Here is a 22132-nt window from a genome sequence, read left to right on the forward strand (position 1 = left end):
ATTAATATAAAATATTTTTATGTGATCTTAACAATAAAACATTTTCAAATTTTTTATTAAGACGCCATCTCCTCCTTGGAGTCTTAATAAAAGTTCAACTGGTACAATAGATTGAATAGTAGTTTTATGTTTTATTTAATAAATATTTGCAGTGGCCCATATAACAGAGGGGATGCGAAGCAACTGCCTAATAAAATTTGAAAGTGTATACTGTCTTTTGAGTTTTTTTTAAAGAAAATATTGTACCCCAATGACTTTTTTATAAATTTTATCTTTAAATATTTTTAACAATTTTTTACAAGATCTTCTCAAACTATATCAAAAATTTATTTTAAAAAAGGGATATATAATAAAATGGAATAAAATAGAAACTAAAATCCAATCTTTAACGTATTATAACAAAAAATATTGGAAATATGGCTATAAAAAATTCAAAAAGATTGATTAGGTGTTTTCGATTATAGTTGATGGTATAAATGAGGTTTTGAAGTCAGAAGCAATAACATTGAAAATGGAGAAACGCCTAAGGCCACTTCCAAACACCACGTTTTTTCAAAACGTTTTCCGAGGCACGTTTTTCGCAATATTTTTTACTTCCAAACAGCAACGATTTATATTTTACAGCTGATTTTTTAAAAATGAATCTTATAATATTTTATTATGAGACATTATAAAAAAAACGAAAAGTAAGTATAATTTATAAATAAAGAGATCTGTATATGATCTATATCAATTTAAATGATTCGCAATTCTTTCACTATCTTGGATTATCTATGAATGTTTTCTATTATATACTTAACAAAATTGAAACTAAAATTATACACAAACAAACTAATGCAAAAACAACAATATCTCCTGAAAAGAGATTATTTGTTACTTTAAGGTAATATATTTAGTTATTTATATATATACAAACCATTTAAGATACTTAAGAATGGGCCTTAATTATTCACAACTATCTTATAGTAGCAGAATAAGCAAAAGTTGCATTGCTACAGGATTATTTAAAGACTATTTTAATTCTTAAATATATGTTTAATTTAACATATCATTATATATTAAATAAATAAATTACTTTTGTATGTGTATATAAATTAATAAATTACTTTTTTATGTGTATATAATACATAACTATTTAAACATCAACATTTTCTACTATAATATTATTTATATAATTATAAATAAGAGTTGCACATTAATTTTCATGGCGTCCTTAACTTCATTTGGCACCTTCTTTACATTATCAACCAAAGACAGGCACCAAAATCTATCTGGGTCATTATCAATTTCTAACATTTTGTCAAAATATCTTTCCATTGGGTCTTTTGTTACTCTAGCCCTTTTTACAGGTCTTATATTCTCTATATTATCTGTGATATTATTTAGTGTCTTTCTTGGTGTGGTGGAATTAGTAAGAAATGATAGTGAATCATATCATTTCCATGGAGTGCTAGCTTTTGCAGCATCCCCTGAATGCACTTCTTCTCTCTTTCTCTTTTCCTTTAAATAAGAATCCCTCAAATTCTTCCATTTTAATTTACAGACATTTGGGGATGAATCAAGCCTGGTAAATAATAAAGGATAAAAAATAATTTTATTTAAATAAAGATATAAATTATTAAAATTCATATTCCATGCTTACTAATAAATAGTATCTAATTAAAAAGTCTGTTAATTAAAAATTATTATTATAAAATAGTCAATATTTTCAATATAAAGTCTTGTTCTATTTTTTAGCACATAAAGTCCATAGTTCATCCACTAATAATCTATTAGAATAATTATCATTAGATTGGTTCCATAAATCGTCATGATCTTCTACAAAATTTATCAATTCAGATACAAAATTTCCTCTAAAATCATTTCATTTATTGAATATTAACGTTAAAAAAAATTATTTATTCATTTCAATTGTATCAGACGCCATTTAATCGTTAAAAAAAATCAAGCTAGTTTGTTATTAAAATAATGGCAAAATCGTATGCATGAAGCACACATCTATTAAGCTTAATTTGTTATTTATCGCTTTGAAAAAACGTCGTGTTTGGAAAATAGATATATATTGTTGGGTAACATTACTGGGCCTGATATATTAAAAAATATAATATGCAAAATATTGATGCTGGTATCCTGTAGATGTAGTGTAGAGGAAAGTATGTCTTAGGCTTCTATGACTTCTGAGAGTCTTTTTAGGAATTATTAGCTTTTTCAACCCCTATGATATAGATTTCCCCGGAATATTATATTTATTAAATTGAAAGGTATATACCTAGCGGATATTTTAATTTTAAATAATTGAAAATTTTTTTATAATTTGTTTGTAGTAATATCATCATAAATGGCGAATCAGTGTGCAACATTTTATAAAGAATATTTATTTTGTGAGAAATTAATTTTGCCATAAATTATAAATTGTGGTTTGTTAGGTTGCAGGATGAATAATATGAATATCACTTTTAAGATTGGAAACAAATTTTGTAGCGGACGTAGTTTCCCAAAATAAATGAAAATAGTCTGGGCCGGGACTTCAGAGGATGCGCTGGACTCAGGCCAAATTATCAACAGCGCTTAAGCCGAAAAAAATGGATTTTTATGGCTCTAATTTACAATCTATTAATGAATAATTAATAATTTAAATGTATAATCTAACAAAATTTATGCTTTTTTTAGTTCCTTTATCAATTATAAATTTTTCTCGGCAGTAGTTCTTTAAATTGGTTAAAATTAATCGTTCAAAATAATGTAATATAAATAAGAACTAAACGATTCTATTATTTGTTTTATCATGAAAACTCATAAACAATATATGCTTCTAACAGGATGTCTTCTTCTATTTACAGCGTTATTTTTTAAAATATTTTCGATATATCATAAATTGCATAAAAGATTTACTACCTATAGATACGTTGAACAAAAATTAAAAACTTTTCACCCATATATGATCAACATTGTTATATCCACACTGAGCATCACAGGATTGATTTTGTTAATAATGGGCACGTGTTTCGTTAAAGATGAATTTCATCGTAAAATATTGAACGCTAAAAAAAAGGTAAAATTTTTATTTGTTTTAAATTTAAAATTTTAACTATATACCCAAATATATACTCAAATAGCCATGATAATTAAGTCCCCCATCGTATCCGTGAATGCTTATACCATTTTCCTATATTTTAAATTTGTTTTTCAGGACTATTATACAAGTCTAACTTGCAAAACTTCTTTAAAAAAAATCAGATTTTGGAGCGGTTTAAATCGGTCTAACCTTCAATATTCGGGAATTACAATCTATTTTTTGGTCGTTATTCTGTTTTAATTTGTTAGGCCATTTAAAATTTATTTTGATTATAAATAATTCGTATATCCATTTTTTAAGAGAATATTAAATAAGGCCTTGCTTATAGTAACTAAGCACGCATTACTGGATATTTTAAGCAAATGTTTAAAATCTATAATCTACAGCGATGCAATTCAATTCATCACATCGCGCAGTTATTATAAATATTACCAATCATTTGCCTGCTTTAAAAAAATAAGCGAACAAGAAATCTCTTAGTATAAACGAGGTCTAAGAGTCATTTACATAATATTTTGGCTAAAAAGAAATGGCAATTAGTGTTAATTTTTAAAATTTGTGAGGCTTTTAGAAATTTTATTTTTAAGCTAATTTTTTTGATGATAAAAAATAATAATTTGTATCTTTCTGGAATTTTTTAAAATCTTGTATCTAAGATACAACTATATCTATATTATGTGAAAAAGTCTAAGTTTTCTCCTTCAGGAAGAGAAAGTATATATGAGCGACGAATTGAACAAATTTTGGAAGAAAAGTCACCGGAAAAAAATCCCGAAAAATATCTTAAGAAAAAAGCTTTCAGAAAAAATTAATATCGGAAAGGTATCCTGTCCTGGGACCAGGGTTGCCATGTCTCCCCCTAACATCGGGAGACTCCCGCAATTTTTTAGTTTACACGCAGACATCTCTCTCCCTCAAAACTACCGCAATTGAAAATCTACCGCAATTTTTTAATTTCTCCCGCAATTTTTTTTTTTAGTATTTTAACGTTTTTAATATATAAATAATTTTTTTATTTTTATAATAAATTTTAAATATTTATTTGAAAATGTCCAGTTTGTAAATTTCTTTCTATCCTGTTTTATTTTTATCCAATAATAAATCAACATCCTTTCATTCATATAAGTCAATACATGAGAGTATATCAACATCGATTGCAATACAAAAATATTCTCCAAAAATAATAAATATTACAGATGCAACTACAGTGGAAATTGTATAAAACTATTATGTAGTTAAAAATTCACAGAGCTATATCATCAGAATGTGGGTCGAATCTTTCCCATGATATTTAACGACTCCAATATAAGTGCAAATTTTACTTGTGGTAGAACAAAAAATGAGCAAGGCTATCACAAGTGTTTTAGTACCTGAATCCTAGAAGTCAATTCTAGACGATTTGAAAGATGGGCATCTATATGCAATTCTAACAGATGTATCTAATAAGGGAAGTATTAAAACATTTCCCTTGATCCTTCACTATTTCAACGAATAAGAACATTTCAATATAACTTTTTAAAATTTTTTCCTCGATAGTGACAAATCCATGTAGCTAACCACATAAGGTAAATATAGCTGATTCAGGGTTATCGATGATTTGTATGTCAGCTTTCTGCACTGATAATGCCTCTGTAAATTTTGGCAAAAACCAAAGTGTATTTACCGAATTGAATAATGAATTAATACCAATTGGCGGTATATGCCATATACTACATATTTCTTGCAAGAAGGCAATGAATGTACTATCTGTAGATGTCGAAATAATTGTGATGAAATGTTTTAACGAATTTAGTTCATCAACTATAAGAGTTAATGAATTAAAAGAGTTGGTGGAGTGGTCTGAGGTGTGAGTTGTTGCGATATGTACCTATCAGGTGGTTATCATTAATACCTACTGTGGTAGGCACGCTTATTTTAATGTATATGTATTGTTTTTCTTTATTATTACTCATATTCTTTTAATCGATATTATTTGTTTTTTTTTATCAATATTATAATTTTGTCAATATTTTTTTTTATCGATATTGTTTGTTTTTTTTATCAATATTTTTTTTTATTATTATTTATGTGGGTTATAAAAACCCTGAAAAAGAAGAATTAAAACATTATATTTTTATTCTGTTTATTATTTGGAAATAAAAGTAAATTATATAGAAATAGGAAATTGATACATTAATATATTAATATCTGAGATAAAAATTATAAGGAAATCGAAATATATAGAAATAAGAAATATATAGAAATAAGAAACCTGCCATCGATAGAATTTTAAAATTTTACAAACCTTAAAAAAATACTTCTTAAATAAAGATTTTAAAAGCTGTCCAAAAATTATTAAAAATTTTTTAGAGTATGAAATGGCAGAAGCATATTTGGGATTAGTTTCACATGTAGGAAATCTACTTCATGAAGTTAATATTCAGTTGCATCAGAATATCTTTATTAATAAAGATTCACAAAATCAGGCTACAGCTCTGTTCATCTCTACAGTTAAAGATTGATAAAAAATTTTATGGCGCTATTGCTAAAAATATTTTATTAAAATGTTCAAATAATACTCTAATTAATACATTTTTAAATGAAGCAGATAATTTTATTAAGACAATTTTAGAATATTTACAATCAAAATTTGATTTTAAAAACTCTATTTACTAATGTATGAATATTATGATCTTGGAACAGAAACCATCAATTGATGGTTTTTGTAATTTAATAAATATATTAAAAATACCGAAAGACATTGATGTCTTGTTTGAGGAGATTGTAATTCTCTATTTTTTATGATTCGCCAGAATACTTAAAGTTAGATGGTTTAAAAACAGAGGAGAAATGGGTAGAATTTTTTCGTAATAACGATAAATCCCCATGCTTGGGAAAAATATGCGAGTATGTCGTCTCCTTGCCTCATTCTAATGCCTCATCCGAGCGCATTTTTAGCCTGATGAGGACTGCCTGCAAAAAGGAGAGAAATCGGATTGCTTTAACAACATTAGAGGCCGAGCTAATGGTTAAATAAATTTATAATATGTCATGCCAGGAATTTTTTAAATATCTCAATAACGACGGTAAACGTTTAGTTCCATTATTTAAATCTCAAATAAAATATAATTAACATAACTATTTAATTTTCCATATTTTTTTTATATTTTATAAAATCTTATTTATACATTCGCATAAAATAAATATATTTTTACATTGTAAATCAAAAATAAAGAGCATTACAATATCCTCAAACAAGACATCAATGTCTATCGGTATTTTTAAAATATTTGAACATTTTAATATAGTTTTAGCAAAGGTGCCATAAAATTTATTGTCATTTTTTAACTGTAAAGATTAACACATCTGCAGCATAATTTTGTGAGTCTTTGTTAGGATTCTTCTGATCGCAACTGCACATTAATAGTATGTAGTAAATTTCCTACATGTGAAATCATTCCTAAATATACCTCTGCCATATATTACTGAAAAAATTTTTCAAAATGTTAGGACAGCTTTTCTAAACTATATTTAAGAAATATATTTTTAAAGGTTTATAAAATTTTATAATTCTATCGATGGCGGGTATTAGGAACAAATCCAACTAACATTGTGCTGACTTAATTCTATAAATACACTCTGGTTTTTTCCAAATTCACTGAGGCATTATCAGATCAGAAATCTGATACGTAATTTATTGATAATCCCCAGTCTGCTATATTTACCATTATATGGTTAGATATGTCTTTGGATTCTTCTAAATATTTCCCTGTTAGAATTGCATATGTTGCCCATCTTTCAAATCGTCAAGAATTGACCTTCTGGATTCAGGTTCTAAAACATTGAATCCTTGCTCATTTTTGTTCTACAAAAAGTTTTCATTTATCTTGGAGTCGTTAAATATTATGGGGATAGATTCTACCTACATTGTAATGATAAGTAGCTCTGTGAATGTTGTAATACAAGATAAGTGATTACAATTGCCGTAACTGTAGTTGCATCATTATTTCTTATTTATGGAGAATATTTTTGTTTTACACCCCTGCACTGATTATAATAATGTGATTGAACTATAATAAATAAAATAATTATCATTGAAATGAGTACAATATTATTTTATTATGAATTTAAACGATTTAAACTTGATACGTGATAATTAAGCGCCTATCCCTATAATATTATACACATACACATGGTAGATTTCTAATGGCGGTCTTGCGGGATATTCGCATAAATATTGGAAAATTAAAATCGTTTGTTTTTTTATAAAATTTTATTTTGTTTACATTCTTTTATATTTAAAAAAAAGATCGTTGGTTTTTTTTTATAAATTAATATATTGTAATAAATCAAGATGTTATTTTATTTTGAAAAATATTTACCGACTTTGCTTTTATATAAACTCATTATAAAAAATAATAGGCGGAAAATTAAGTCAATTGGCCCGCAAAATTTTTTTTTAGCAATTTTTATATTTCTATCGCAATTTTCATATTTCTCCCGCAAAATACTAAATTTCTTCCTCAATTTGAAAATTTTAACCTGGCAACCCTGCCTGGGACTCGAACCGTAATGGTTACGTTTTGGTTACGGTTCTTAAGAAGAAATTTATAAAGGTTCAGTTCGGTTTAGCTAATTATAAAGGTTTATAAAGGTTCATTACGGTTAGAAATTTTTTTTTTTATTGAAGCAACACCATCTTCTAATTTATTTTTATTATAAGCATCTATAAATTATATATAAAAAAATTATATAAGATTCAAAATAACTCATTTTTAAATATATTATTTGAACGTATAAGTAATATATTTCCTAATATAAATGGATTCCTTTTTGTTGTTTAGACGGTAACACAAATTTTACCGCCGAAAAAGCCCTTTCTACAGAAACTTGTTTTTTGGGAACCGCCAGTACTATAAGAGTAAGTTTATATAATTCTGGATATTCAAATTATTTCCATTTCTAAAATATAAAAACTGAACCGGTTTAACCGTTTTTTATAAAGGTTCTTTATACTCCTTCAAAAATTAATTATATCGGTTCGGTTATGATTATGGTTCAGATATTTATAACGGTTTATAATGGTTTAACGGTTTGTTACGGTTCACTCCGGGTCCCTGATCCTGTCAACATGGATAAAACTTAGAATTATGCACCCGATTCAAATTAAATTTTTATAAATTAAAAATCAAACAATAAGTATTAAATATTATTTTGCAATTTTAGTTGCCAATTGCTTGATATTAGTCCCATCTATTTTTTAACAATAATTTTTAAAAAAAAGAAATACATCTTAGGCCTTAATATAATTTATGAAAAAAGGAATCCCAAAAAAGAAACCTCTGTGGAAAAACCCTTAGAAAAACTCACAGAAGAAAAGCCATAAAAAAAATTTAATAATGTAATCCGTTTCCAGTGTCTACATAAACATATAAATGCGAGGCCCCCTAGCGCAAAAGCGCCAGAGGACCCCGTGACCACGCCGGGTCATCTTTTATTTTATTATTTAATAAAATATACCATGTATAAACCAAGACGTAATGTTACAATAATAAATTGATTATATGTATACATGGGCAATAAAAATAACAAACAATATGGCGAGCCTTCCAACCAAGATGGATGGCTTGTATATATTATATAACATCGCGATAAGGTTTAACAGCCCTGTTGATATATTAATCTATAGGGGGTTATTATTATTGTGGCCAGGTTAAGGATAGTTGGGTAGCTGATAACTGTTAACAAAGGGGCAGTATACCAAGATACATTTAGCCTCTCTCTGTCTAATGACTTTTGCCTATCGGCAGGTTGATCTTTCTAGATACAACCTCGGGTAAGGATATATGGGAAAAATTTCTGCGACGGTATGGTTATAGTACACAATAGAAAATAATAAATAAATTTCAAAAGATAATTTGTTTCTATTGTGTACACCTATATATGGGCAAAGGGCTTTCTTTCTGAACAGAACGTGAGCAGAAAATTTTTCCCCCTTAATCCCGGGACTTAGAGACAGACTTATATTACAAACATATGTATTTAAATGTGTTATTGAGGTTATTATAAAATATATAAGTAATATAATATAATTATATATGATATCAAATTAGTTAAGATATAAGAAACACGGGGTCATAAGGACCGGGGTTGTATTAGTATATAAACAAAAGATATGGGGCCGAGATTATTTTGCATGTTCTACGGATTCTTCGTCCATGTAACCTTCTGTGGTTTCTTGGCCGGGCTACTCTTGTTCTGACAGTTCGAGGGTCCTATCGAATATCGTCGGATCGAACTGCTGTTCCATTTGTTCGATTCCTTCTGTTATTATGCCCTCCACTTCATCAATGTGATGAACGGGGGTTGAAGCTCGGATCCATGGAATAGCGTCTTCGATTTTTGGTAGTCCATGTAGGAGATTATGAGCCGCCTCGCTTCCTATCCATAATCGACTGGGAGCGTCGGCTAGGTTGTCTTCCGAAGGCAGCGATGTAATGTTCCTTGCCAGATGTACAAAGTCGTGGAATCCAATAGCTAGCATTATCCTGGTAACTAAGTGTTCACAGGCCGGGGAACGGGAGCCTTCTTTTTTTGATAATCGGGAAGGCTACCTGGCTGTCCGTGACGATGGATGGTATTGACTTGTATTTGTTGATACCATATCTACAACCTGCACATATCGCCAGGATTTCTTTCTGGTTAATGTGCGGTGGCTAATTCAGGGATCCCTAGGTCATGTTTTATTTCGTCAAACGTAAACGAGTATCTTTCTTGAGTAGCTTCGGCTTTGCCAATGTGAGTTAGCTATGCGTCTACGTGAATGATGGGATTGACTGGGAAGATGAAAGAAAAGGGACCCATTAAGGCGTGATTGCTACCACTGCTTTGGGATATGCCTTGAGGTAATCGATGGGCGGGGTTTCCTCGTCACATAACCTTGTCACATAGTAGGGGGCGAATACCCTTGATAGTCCCGTGATAGAATAAGTGTAGTGATTGAAAATTCCTAACACTTCCAGGGCTATATTCCTTTCTATGGACATTGATTGTAATGTATGTTTGTATAGAATAAGTTGGCAGAACCTTAATTTAGCTTTGTTCTCTTTGTCGACCTCTGCAGTTTTGGCTGTGAAGTCAATGTCGATTCTCAAATATGTTAATTTATCAGTGGGAATGACTATGGATTTCGTGTCGTTTACTACTAATCCCCATGCCGTCGCCATGTTGAGGAACGCTATCGTGTCTTGAAACACTAGGTTGCTCGTGGTTATGGAATATAATAATATCATCCAGATATACAGAGTAGTTTGCTCGCTTAACGGATTTTGCACACAAGTCTAGAATGATATTTTGTAAGGCATAGGGCGAAAAGGCGGCGCTCATTGGTAACGTTTTGTACCTAAATTTTGCTGAGGCGGTGGCAAACCCAAAATTTTCTTCGGCTCTGAGCTAGAGGAATAGAATAAAATGCCGATTTAAGGTCAATTTTCGTGGCTTTTGTTGACGTTGCCAATAACGGGGCTATCATTGGGTTCTAAGTTTAAACGGATATCGGATAAAATTGCGCGAGACGTTCGAGAAATCAGAGATAACCCTGGGTGTCCCATCTTGTTTTGGAATGAGGAATAGTGGTGAACAAAAGGTCGTATCTGTCCTTTCGATCACTCCTCCATCGACCAGCTGATTGATGATTGGGAGATATTTTGCCGCTAGTCTGACGAATCTATTTTGGACCCCCCCCCCCCCATTGTCACTAATAGCCTGATTATCGAATTTGGGGCAGAAACCGCTCAGAGCCACTCTCTTGGTGAATGGTGACTGATCTGGGTAAGACTTCAACGTAGAGGCTGAGAGGCCCAGGGTTGCTCCTAGATCGAGTTGTACGTGGTCCGCGGTGTCGACGCCCAATAGTCTAAGTAACCTATGGAATTGTCCGATGGAGTTACTATCCACCGTCGGCACTGACGGTGGCAGGATAGCAGCTGCGTATGGAGTGATCCGATCTGCGAAGATATTCCCCATTATGATCGGTTCACCATTATGATCGAACTGCTCCGTGGTTGGGAGATCGTGGATAGTATCTTCGCTAGAGGTAGATACAGCGTCTTCTTATTCCTCCGTTTCTTCCTAGTGGCCTGCGACTCCAGTAGGTGAGAATTTTTGGCGCCTCACATCTTTAACCCATTGCCGGATCTCCGCTCGGCCTAGGTCATTGATGCAATTGTCAGCCCACGGAGCCAGGGCTTCGGCGATTCCCAGGTCTATCGGCGACGGTGGAATGGACTGAATGAACTCACGGATGGTTTGAAGATTTCTTCTTTCTGTTAGGGAATCCATGTTAAGCTGGTCCGTAACTAGTGGTGGGTTGGCTAGAGTCATCGTTTCCAACAGGAGATCTATTGCGGGCGCTTGATGTCCCTGTCTTCTTTCCCGCGAAGGAGGCAGGGGGGGGGTTCGAAAGGGCTGGTCTTGAGGCATGGGTGGAGGCCCTTTTACGAACTATCGTTTGGTGCCATTCCCATCGAATCTGATCCCAACCCCATGCAATCGACTTGGCGTATACTTGAGCCTTGGCTGCAACGTCTCTTAGGAACTCTAGCAAATTGTCTTCCTTCATTTCTTTTACTGCGATTTTCAAGGAGATGAATTCATGGATGTCTCTTCCCTTAAACTGGAAGCCTTGGGATTTCTCTCCTAGACAGATTGCGTTAGTGAAGTGTTTTGCTATCCTTATTAACTTAGTCTTGTAGGTCTCCGCAGGGATGTTTAACGATCGTAATTCATCATCTGAGATTAGGAATTCCATTGAATCAATGGTTAGATCTACTAGCGGTGGGGCTAACGCTGTGTGTTCTGTCTTGGTGAAAATCTTGAGAAGAATGGGCTCTGTGGCGGCTTTGTTTTCGACTTTGATGTTGTCCATCCTGGCGAAGAATTCCGTCATCTTGCCTATCATGTTGTCTACCTTATGGTTGAGATTAGTGAATTTGTCATCAGTGGCTCTTTGGTTGTTAACCGATGTAGCTCTTATATTCTCAAGGTTTTGAGTTGAGCGCTCTTCTCAGACTTGGAGTGAGATCTAGTGTTATATGGCCTTTTAGGCAAATTTATATTATCAATTTTCTTGTCCTATCGGGGTGTAATAACTTACCTCGGGTATTTCTGCGTCGGTATGGTTATAGTACACAATAGAAAATAATAAATAAATTTTGAGATCAAACAGGACAAAATTTATTGCTGTAAAAATTAATACTTTTATTATAGACCTATTATAATACAATTCATCAACCAAATTTATATATTGCAAAATCATAGACATTATTTTTCAAATAAAACTATCTGCTATCCTTTCAAATATAATTTAAAAGGTTTCGACATTTTCAGCTAGCTCATAATGCTATAATAATGAATTCATCATTGTATATGTTGGGGGTTTTAATTAAATTTATTATCTAAAAAATAATTAATTTATATTCACAAAATGTCGATAGTTGGCAGTAGAGATAAAATAATTTAAGTTTTTATTTTTAAATTTTCTGAAACAGTATCATTATAATTAAAGGCGGGAATTTTTAAGGGGGGGGGGGTAGACATAGGTTTTTGAAGGGGGGTTTGCATCCAGTGAAAATCCTGTCATGTAGACGCTGTCCGTTTCTAGCACGAAGAAACAATGTGCAGACTCTTTAGAAATAAATCACCAAATTTAAGCAGTGGGTATAAAATTAGCCCAAAACTTATAGTCACACAAGTCATTAAAAGGACTCTTAGGAATCGTAAGGCAAAAAAGATCCTTCAAATTTTGGGAATATACAAGTCCTAGTTATTGAATCTATTAGTTTAGATCAGGGACGTAGCCACGAGGGAGGGAAGAAAAATTTTTTGGCCTTATTTAAATAAAAATACAACTAAATTTTTAGAAAATTATTACACCTTTAATTTGTACAAATAAATAAACAAGTTGTGAAAACTTGAACATAATTATTTATTATATTTTTTATGGAAAAATCTAAGAAAATTTATTATTAAACATTAATTTACAAAGTTTTCTGCTGATTGCTAAATATATTTTCTAGCAACTTAATGAATTAAATATTAATTCATTCAATATAATAAGCCAGTTATGATAGCGCAAACATTATGTCCTGAGCAAAAATCATCAAGGGTATCTAAAACGCCTACAAATCTTTAAGATTTTTTAGTCGATACTAAATTTCAATTTGATAGTGAAAGACTTTAAATTGTGTTCTTTAAACAAGAATTATTATAAAATTATTGATTACTTTGTAGATCGCTTTTAGATAGATTTACACAATATGATAATAATCTTCTATAACGTTTTAATACATTGTCCTCCTTTGACCCTGATTATTTTATATCGGATAAAATGGCCCAATTAGAATCATTATTAAACTTAAATATGGAAACGTTACATCATGAAATGAAAATAGCAAAAGGATTATTAGCTGCAGAAGTTAAAGTTCATAGAGTTCTATCCAGCACTAGATAATTGAGAAAGATCGATGTAAACAAAATTTAGTATTAATTGCTTATAGAGAAAAAGGTTTCCAAATTTTTAATGAAAATAGCAAATAATTTATATGAGTGCCTAACTATTAATATTTTAAAAAAATATTGGCTCACCTAAGTAGACAGTTGCCCCCTCCAGCTGGAAATTCCTGGCTCCGGCCCTGGTATAGATATAATTATATTTTCATAAAAATTTATATATTATAGATGATTGTGTAAATTGTACTCCCCAGATGTCAGGAAAGAGATTTATTTCCTTATATATTTACAGGATATATTTATTTTAAATTAGGAGATAACATAGTAATCAGATGGTGCTTACCATTTTGTCAAATAAACATAAACAAATTCATAAACAAATTCATAAACAAATAGAAAACCTATATAGGACAGAAGAGACTCTGAGCTTCTTTTATGACATAATGGACGGTTTAGCATTTGTTTATGTGATATGGCCAACGCAATGACATTTCTAAGAACGGTAACTATGATTAATGGTAAGGATATTCTCAATTAATTCGATAAAAATGATGTCAATAGAGTATCATATAAAGATGCAAGAAGCAATTTTCTGTTCACGTCAAATTGAGCCTCTATTTTCACTGAAAACCTAAAACATGAATCAGAGTTCGCTATCTGGCAAAGAACACACAAACAATCAATGTGAATGAAATCATCGTTTTTCTAATCTGTTTGGAAAAAAAGCCCAATAATTTGGGTGTTGATTTAAAAGAATTGCGAGGTGGGCACCGATGAAACCAAATTCGAACTATGGCATGTGGTAAAATGAATACTGAATACAAAATAATAGAGCTATAATATCCAGGTTCGTTTAAAGAAACTGCCATGAATACTGTGATGGGGTATGCACTATGAAGCCTTCCATAAAAATATCTTATTACAAAATTTAATCAAGTTTAGTTTACTTAATAGGGTATTTGTGGATGGACAATTAAATTTAAAGGCCAGAAAAAATAATTATAGGAAATAATTTTTACAAAATAAAAATAAGGGGGATTTTTTCTGTCTTTTTTTCTATTTTACAAGGGTTTTCTCAAGGGATTCTTCTATGAGGTTTTTTCGGGTTTTTTCCCCAGTACCGAAAAAAGATACCAGGCTATATATTCATGGGGAAAAAATTCATTTTGGCTATATATTATTTACAAATTTTTATTTAAAAATTTATAAAACTCCAAATTCAGAATGCAATATCGTAAGATATTTAAAAGATGCAACATGGAAAAAATATAAAAATAATCTAACAAAAATATATTTTTATAAGAAGATCCATTTAACCATTGCCCTAGATAAGTTTTTTTTTTAAAATTCTAAAAGTATTTTATTAAATATATGACATATTATAAAATAAATTTAAGAAAAAACAATTAAATATGATTTATGAAATAAATGAAAAGGGAAAGAGGGGAAAAAAGTTACTTGTCATTCCTTATCCCATGCCTAGTTTCTATGAAATTAAACAAAACTATAAATTAAGCTATGCTTTTGGAGCAAGATTAAGTAAAATCAAAAGGTATATGTTTTTTCAATTTTATGGTTGTTTCATTTCTAGTTTTTATTATTCCCGAGATATCGTTGGTGGTTTTTTTTGTGTATTTCATCTGGGTGGTTTTATTCCCTTATGATAATTTTTCATAGTAATTTTTTTCCGATAGTTTTATTTCCATTCTAATAATTTTTCCTATTATTCAAAGAAATTTTAAAAAGTTTTTCTCAGTGTTTCAATCTTCTTTTCTTTTTTAATGGATAAAAGGTGAAACTCTAGAACCGTTTGACAACCATCATTTGATATATAATTTAAAATAAAATTTCATTTTGCGGGAAATCGCTTTTGGAATAAGTTTGATGAAACAATTAGGACGAATTTATGTATAAATTTTTTGAATTTTACTTATAATAATTAAAGCTATATATTATTTTTAAAATATAGAAAAAGAATACTAAAAAAGGTGCAGACACGCAAAAGTATCAAAAATATCTGAAAAAATTAAACAAATCCAAAATTCTTCATGACAAGCCTCCAAAGCAGCAGAAGGAATTGACTAATAAAACATTGCCTATAGAGCGAAAAATTAATTGGAGCTACCTAAATATCACGAAAATGGTTTTTTTTATTTCATATAATTCTATTAAATTTACTTTTGAAATATAAAAATATATTACTTTTTTCCCCATTTTTTAAATTAATATAGAAGACAAAATTTTCGAATGTATCTACAGATAGATAGCTTAAACTGGCATCTAGATATAGATACACTTTCAAAAATGTATAGATATCATTGTTTTTTGATACATTTATGGCAGATTTTTTTATTATAATAATGTCAAAATTGTGAATCTACACAAATTTAAATGTCAACAAAACATTTTTATTTAGTTTGATATTTTAGTTATATATAAATTATAAAATAATCTTTAAATTTTAATAATAACAAATTCTTAAAGTTTTAATCAGTTAAGAATCTTAGTTTATTCTTAAACTTTTTGGCTACACTAAAACTATAAATATTTTATAAGAATTTTTTTGAAAAAACATAGATTTTTGATTAAATTTTACCTAAAAATGGCAAAATCATTTTTAAAAAATCTTTTATAATTTTTATTTTATACAAATCTTTCAAGAAATCAAAAAAAATCAAGCTCTGCTTTTATATTAGGATAATCTTATAATGTATTATCCTGAGCCTGACACATTTTTTAAAAAAAATCATTCAAAATTTATTGGGTGTCAAATTTATAATCCTATTTATTATCTATAAGATTTTTAAAAAATTCTAGTATTAAATTTTCAGATTTATTGGTTATTGGCAAATTTATCTTGTTTTAATTGTAAAGAAATAAAATCGAGATACTTAATAAATTTTTTAGAAAAAATAGGGTTAAATATTTTGAATATAGTAAAAATGCAAAACAAAATTGCATCAAAAAATAAATAGAGATAAAGCTGAAAATGTATCTAGATAATATTCAGATACTGCATTTATTATCTAGTATAGATACATTGACAATCCTGTTAAGACATTAAAATAAAAGAAACAAAATTTGTCGGCCAGTTTGCACGGGCCATTTTCATGAATACAAGAACTAATTCATTATCACTATAAGCTTCTTTTTTTAAAAATTAAGTTTAAAGGAATTGTTTGTTTATTACCGGAAAATTTGCTATTTTCTAAGAAATGAAAATTAAAAATATAAAGAAGCAGTCTTTATTTTACTGTATATTTTGTATAATGAGCATTATTAAATAAATAATTTATTACATTTTAAACAGCTAATGAGCAAGAACATGTACCAACAAATATTTCGCGGAATTTATTATGATACATGGAATAATAGTTATAGAAAAGTTTGGATCAAGAGTGCTATAGAAGGTAAGTAAGATGCTTCTATATTTTTTTTTACTTGTGTTTAACCAAAAAACCAATCAAATAAATACATGCTGTAATCTAAAGGAAATATAAATATTAAAATATAGTGTTAAAATCTTACGTAATATATTTACTAATGATTCGAATATTTATAAATTATTTTGAATAGTTTAATTTGATATTTTTCAGTCTCTTTCTATATTTTTCCTAATTTTTTTGATATCCCCAATTTTTTTTGCCCTAGAATCTTTAAAATATAAATGAAAGTGTTGCATAAAATATTTATAGATTCTATGCTGCCATTGTATAAAGTATTTAAATTTAGATTGCTTTTTTATAGTGCTGATAACGTTACTTAAAAAAGAACAGGTTACTCGTTACGCTTTACGTTTAAAAAAAAGGAATGCTTTACTCGTTATTTAAAAGAAGTAACGCGTCCCCATATATAATGAAAATAATATAAGATAAGTTGTTTTTGTAATAATTTTTATTTATTTTTAACAACAGATATATAAAAACGCTTGAGCTCATCGTAGCTTTTGATAGAACTCTCTTATTCTCTGCACCAGTCAAACGTGTGTTTTGCACAGCGTCTGGAATTGAAGTGCTCCACTTCAAAAATTGTTTAAAATGGAGAAAATGATTTTAAAGTTTACATTCAAATATAAGAAAAACTTATTGATTAATTTAAGTAAAAATTTGAGGTGTAATTTATAATACTATTTCCAAATGAACCTAAAAAATTTACTCAAATTTTTGTTTGTGGGATTTTATTTGATAAAATCAAAAGGCAAGTGGAGCAAAATAAACACTTTATGAATTTTTTTATGATAATTTATCAAATAAAAGATAAATAAACAGGGATAAATAGAATACTATAAATAATCAAATTATATAATATAAACATACAATATTTATTTAATTCTAATTTATCATAGAAATAATCAATTAAAATTCACTCTAACTCAAAAATGTCAAGTGGAGTAGAGCACTCCAATTCTAGACTGGCGATACCTTATTGATTCAATATTAATTTGATTAACAATACTGTATAAAATTCAACTGCATAAATGTAATAAAAGAAAAATCAATAATTTTGGTGGTTGATCTGAATAAAAACAGGTTCAAATTATTTATAAAACTTTGAAAAAAACATAATATATATAATAAGAAAAATATTTTTTACCATAGTTTATAAGAAATAATAAAGTAACGTTTTGCGTGTTACCATCACTCAAAAAAATCAGCGTTACTCGTTACCAAGGATTTTTATAATTATGTAGACCCTATTAATACATAAGGAGTATTTTATTTTATAAACCTTTTTTCCAGGCAAGTCATATAAAAAAATGATATTTATTTTTAATATACCATGCTAATCTGCTGACTTAAATCTTTATTGAAAAGATCTCAATGATCATTGACGAAGAAAATTTTATGGATAAACCACTTCAAGCTTTTGTCTATTTCTGATATATTAGTAATAGAGCTCCGCTAAAAATTGATTTGAATTCACATCCAACCTGACTTTGCACGAGTTCCAATCCGAATGCTGATCAAACCGAACTCAGATTAATTGGGCCGGTCTCTCAAAATCGGTCGGATAACCATATTTTAACATTTTAATTTTTACAGGATATAAATATTCTTCCCAAGAATACACTAAAATTTTATATTTTCCTTGAGCGCTTATAATTTTTTCACCTTCATTAAAATAAGAATTCACAGTTTAAAAAAAATTGAATTAGATCGGAGTCGACCCTCTTTCTAAAACTTTGAATCTGAATGGACGATTCTTTAACGGGAATTAGTTTGGTCGGACAAAAAAATAATTTTTTTCTCGAATAGGGAGGGGGGTACCACCTGAGGAAATAGGTCTGATGAAAAGATCTAATTGATCCCACTAGCATAATAAATATATGCAAAGATAAATTCAAATCTTGACTGAGATTTGAAACCGGGTCAAAAACTCACATGTATTGATAACTCTTACAATTTAAAAATCAGTTATTACTAAAGCGAGATACATCACTATGCAATCATTTTATTACAAATAGAGTAAAACTATGAAAGGGAAATCTCGGAGGAAATAAAACACATCTACAGATAGAATAATAAAAAACTTTATTTTATTTGTTACTGTAAGTTATGTAACCCCCTTGTCTGCGCCACTGGTAAAGGAGAGAAAATAAAAGAAAAGAAAGGCAAAGGAAACGAAACTCTACTTTGTATTCTCATAATTTATTATACCTTATACATATTTTAGATTCGAATATAATAGCCATGAAAGTTATTAGAGAGGTCATGAACGAAATACAAGTGATGAAAAAAATCGAGAGACATGAAAACATTAGTACGTTTTACGGTTGGTGCGAATATCAGAGTATATATTTATTTTTTATACAGATGATCTATACATTTTTTTACAAGGCACTTTGTACATAATAATCCAAGAGCCAAAATATGGCGATCTGAGGTCCTATCTTTTAAAACGTCGCTTAAATCCCATTACTCAATCGGTCCCTAAGATGCAGAAAGAGAATGTAAATAAAGATTTTAATAACGCAATCATTAACAATGAGAATAATGATAATGAATATACAACTTTTAACACTGCTTTAATGATAAGAATAGCGCATGATATTGCTAGCGGTATGGAATATGTTAATGAATTAAAGGTAATTTTTATATCAAAATCAAACTTAGCTACTTAAATTGTTTAATAGCCTTTATTATTTTAAGAATTGAGTTGAAATAAATTCTAATTTATTATAATTCTACTAACTTAATATATATAAATCTAATAGATAATCCATCGTAACTTATGTTGTAGATCTATTCATTTAGGAGAAGATCAATACAATTTGACTATTGTTGCGAAAATATCCGACTTTTCATTGGCATGTCATTCAGATATAACTTTAACTAGTGACGTTATTCAAGTTATTAATTTATATATAACACAAATAATACCTTTGATGAAATATTAAATATAAGTCTGAAAAAAAATATTCTACATTAATTCCTTATAATAATCAAACTATATTTCCATTGAATTTAAAAGGCATGGGTTTCCATGACTCTGTAAAAATAAGATTCAGATATTCAGTTTATAAATTTTACATATTAATGTTTAACTCTTAGACATCTTTAGATATTCCAACTAGATGGATGGCGTTAGAATCATTGAAATATAAGGAATTTAGTCAAAAATCGGATGTATGGTCATTCGGTATTTTATTATGGGAAATAGCATCATACGGAAGTATATATTATATATTTGGTGTTAAACTAACTTTAAATATGAGAATAGCTATTCCATACTCAGAGATAATTAATGATGATCAAATGATTATGTTGTTGAACAAAGGTTACCGCCTTTCACAACCAGAAAATTGCAACCAAGAATTGTAATACAATGTTATAAACCTTTTGATTATATAATATTTTCTAAATTAGTTATACACATACTAAAAATAATTTTAACAATATATTATTCACGAATATCTTACATCACATAAATATTAATGTATTATATTATACATTTAAATTGTTTAGTTATGATACGATGGAGTGGTGTTGGAATTACGATCCCCGTGTTAGGCCCACGTTTAATGAACTCAAAAAATCATTAAAATATTTACTAAGAAACCAATTACAATTACGATTTACAACTCAAAATGATGATTTCGTTAAGGAAAACAAATTTTCCATTAAGCCTTTATTAACATTTAAACAGGTTATATCTTATTACTTATTGAATTATATAAAATATTTGGCATACTTAAAATTTTATAAATATAAAAATAAATAGTGAAGGTTAACCAAAACTGACATAAATGGTTCAACAATCAGATAACTTTTTTATAAAAAGTGGTTGGTTGCATATGATAGAGTTTAGAAACCTAATGGTCTAATTATTTTATCTGTTAAAATTATCGAAAAGACCATATAGATCTCTAACAAATTAACTATCCATTTAGTATCCGAATAGAGTCACACACTTCTGTTGAAATTTTATTTTAAATTGAGCAGCGTTCTGAGTGGGTCTGGTTACTTTCACTATTTGGAAATTTTATCGCCCTATTCGCTGGCCTCTTTTTACAGCTTAATCAGACGGAATATTTTAACCATTTTACCCATAACAAATTTACCCCAGGATGATATATATTGTATAAATAGTTATTGGCGACTTCTATTTGAGCTATAAACTTCCTCTATTTTGTTCTATAGCAATAGTTTTTAGGGACATATATATACAAATTCTAAATTCAACCTTAATATGTTTTATTTTACTATGCATATAAAAGCATAATAGACTAAATGGTGATTTTTATAATTATAGGGTAAAAAAGGGTCTTTTGGAAATACATGTCAAACCAGAAAGTTTTTAAAAAGAAAATTTAGTTAAGAAATTTAATATAAAAATAAGAGCTAAAAGGTTATTCGCGTTAACATTGTTACCCCGTCAATCGCTTTTAGAGACCACAGGAGTACCATTTGCAAGACTCGGCCCGAAAATTTTAATATTTATTTTTGATGTTTATAGATAATAATGGCAATATAAAATATTAGGTTTCAAAATATTCGGCCGGATCGGGTATATTTAAAAAAATACGCTCCGGCCCGTCAGGTTCTGATTGCTTTGCCCCGGTCTCCCCTATATTTTTTTAAACAAAGAAATGTTTAATGTTTATAAATAGGCTATTGATTTTTTTTATAAGGTTAAAGGAAAACTTCCCTCAAACTTACAAGAAAGACAATCATACCCAAATTATGTTCAGAAAATGCATACTGATAAATTTATTGAAGACGATATATCCGAATCCTCAGAGGAATCATTTTGTTAAACTTAAATTATGTATTATAGTTAAAATATTTGGTGCTTAAATCAAGTCTTATAAAGAAAGTTATAACAAATTTTACAAAATAAAGAATAATTGATGAATTAGAAATGCATATTTTACTAATTCTCATCAATTTTAATCATATGAATAAAATACCTGAGTATTCAAAATTCAGTTGAGGATATAAAAGAATGAAATATTTTTATGGTTAATAAAAATATTATAGTAACAAAAATTAATTGAGATTATGTGGATTAAAAAATATAAGATTATACGAGTTTATAATTTCAAAACCTCTTCATTCTACAAAAATT

General features: G+C 29.0%; 1 protein-coding gene across 1 annotated transcript; it reads left to right on the top strand.

Annotated features, from left to right (window-relative positions):
• Positions 1–463: 463 nt before the first annotated feature.
• Positions 464–21847, top strand: LOC135930189 (fibroblast growth factor receptor homolog 1-like). Its single transcript, XM_065466969.1, has 10 exons — positions 464–883; positions 15534–15707; positions 16875–16974; positions 19238–19354; positions 19402–19649; positions 19779–19913; positions 20116–20236; positions 20285–20381; positions 20530–20710; positions 21696–21847. Exons 2-10 carry the CDS (start codon positions 15705–15707, stop codon positions 21819–21821), a joined length of 1128 nt encoding a protein of 375 aa, XP_065323041.1. The 5' UTR covers positions 464–883; positions 15534–15704; the 3' UTR covers positions 21822–21847.
• Positions 21848–22132: the final 285 nt, after the last annotated feature.

This window comes from Gordionus sp. m RMFG-2023, chromosome 5, assembly GCF_954871325.1.
Source record: "Gordionus sp. m RMFG-2023 chromosome 5, tfGorSpeb1-WG-v2, whole genome shotgun sequence".
Taxonomy (NCBI): Eukaryota; Metazoa; Nematomorpha; class Gordioida; order Chordodea; family Parachordodidae; genus Gordionus; species Gordionus sp. m RMFG-2023.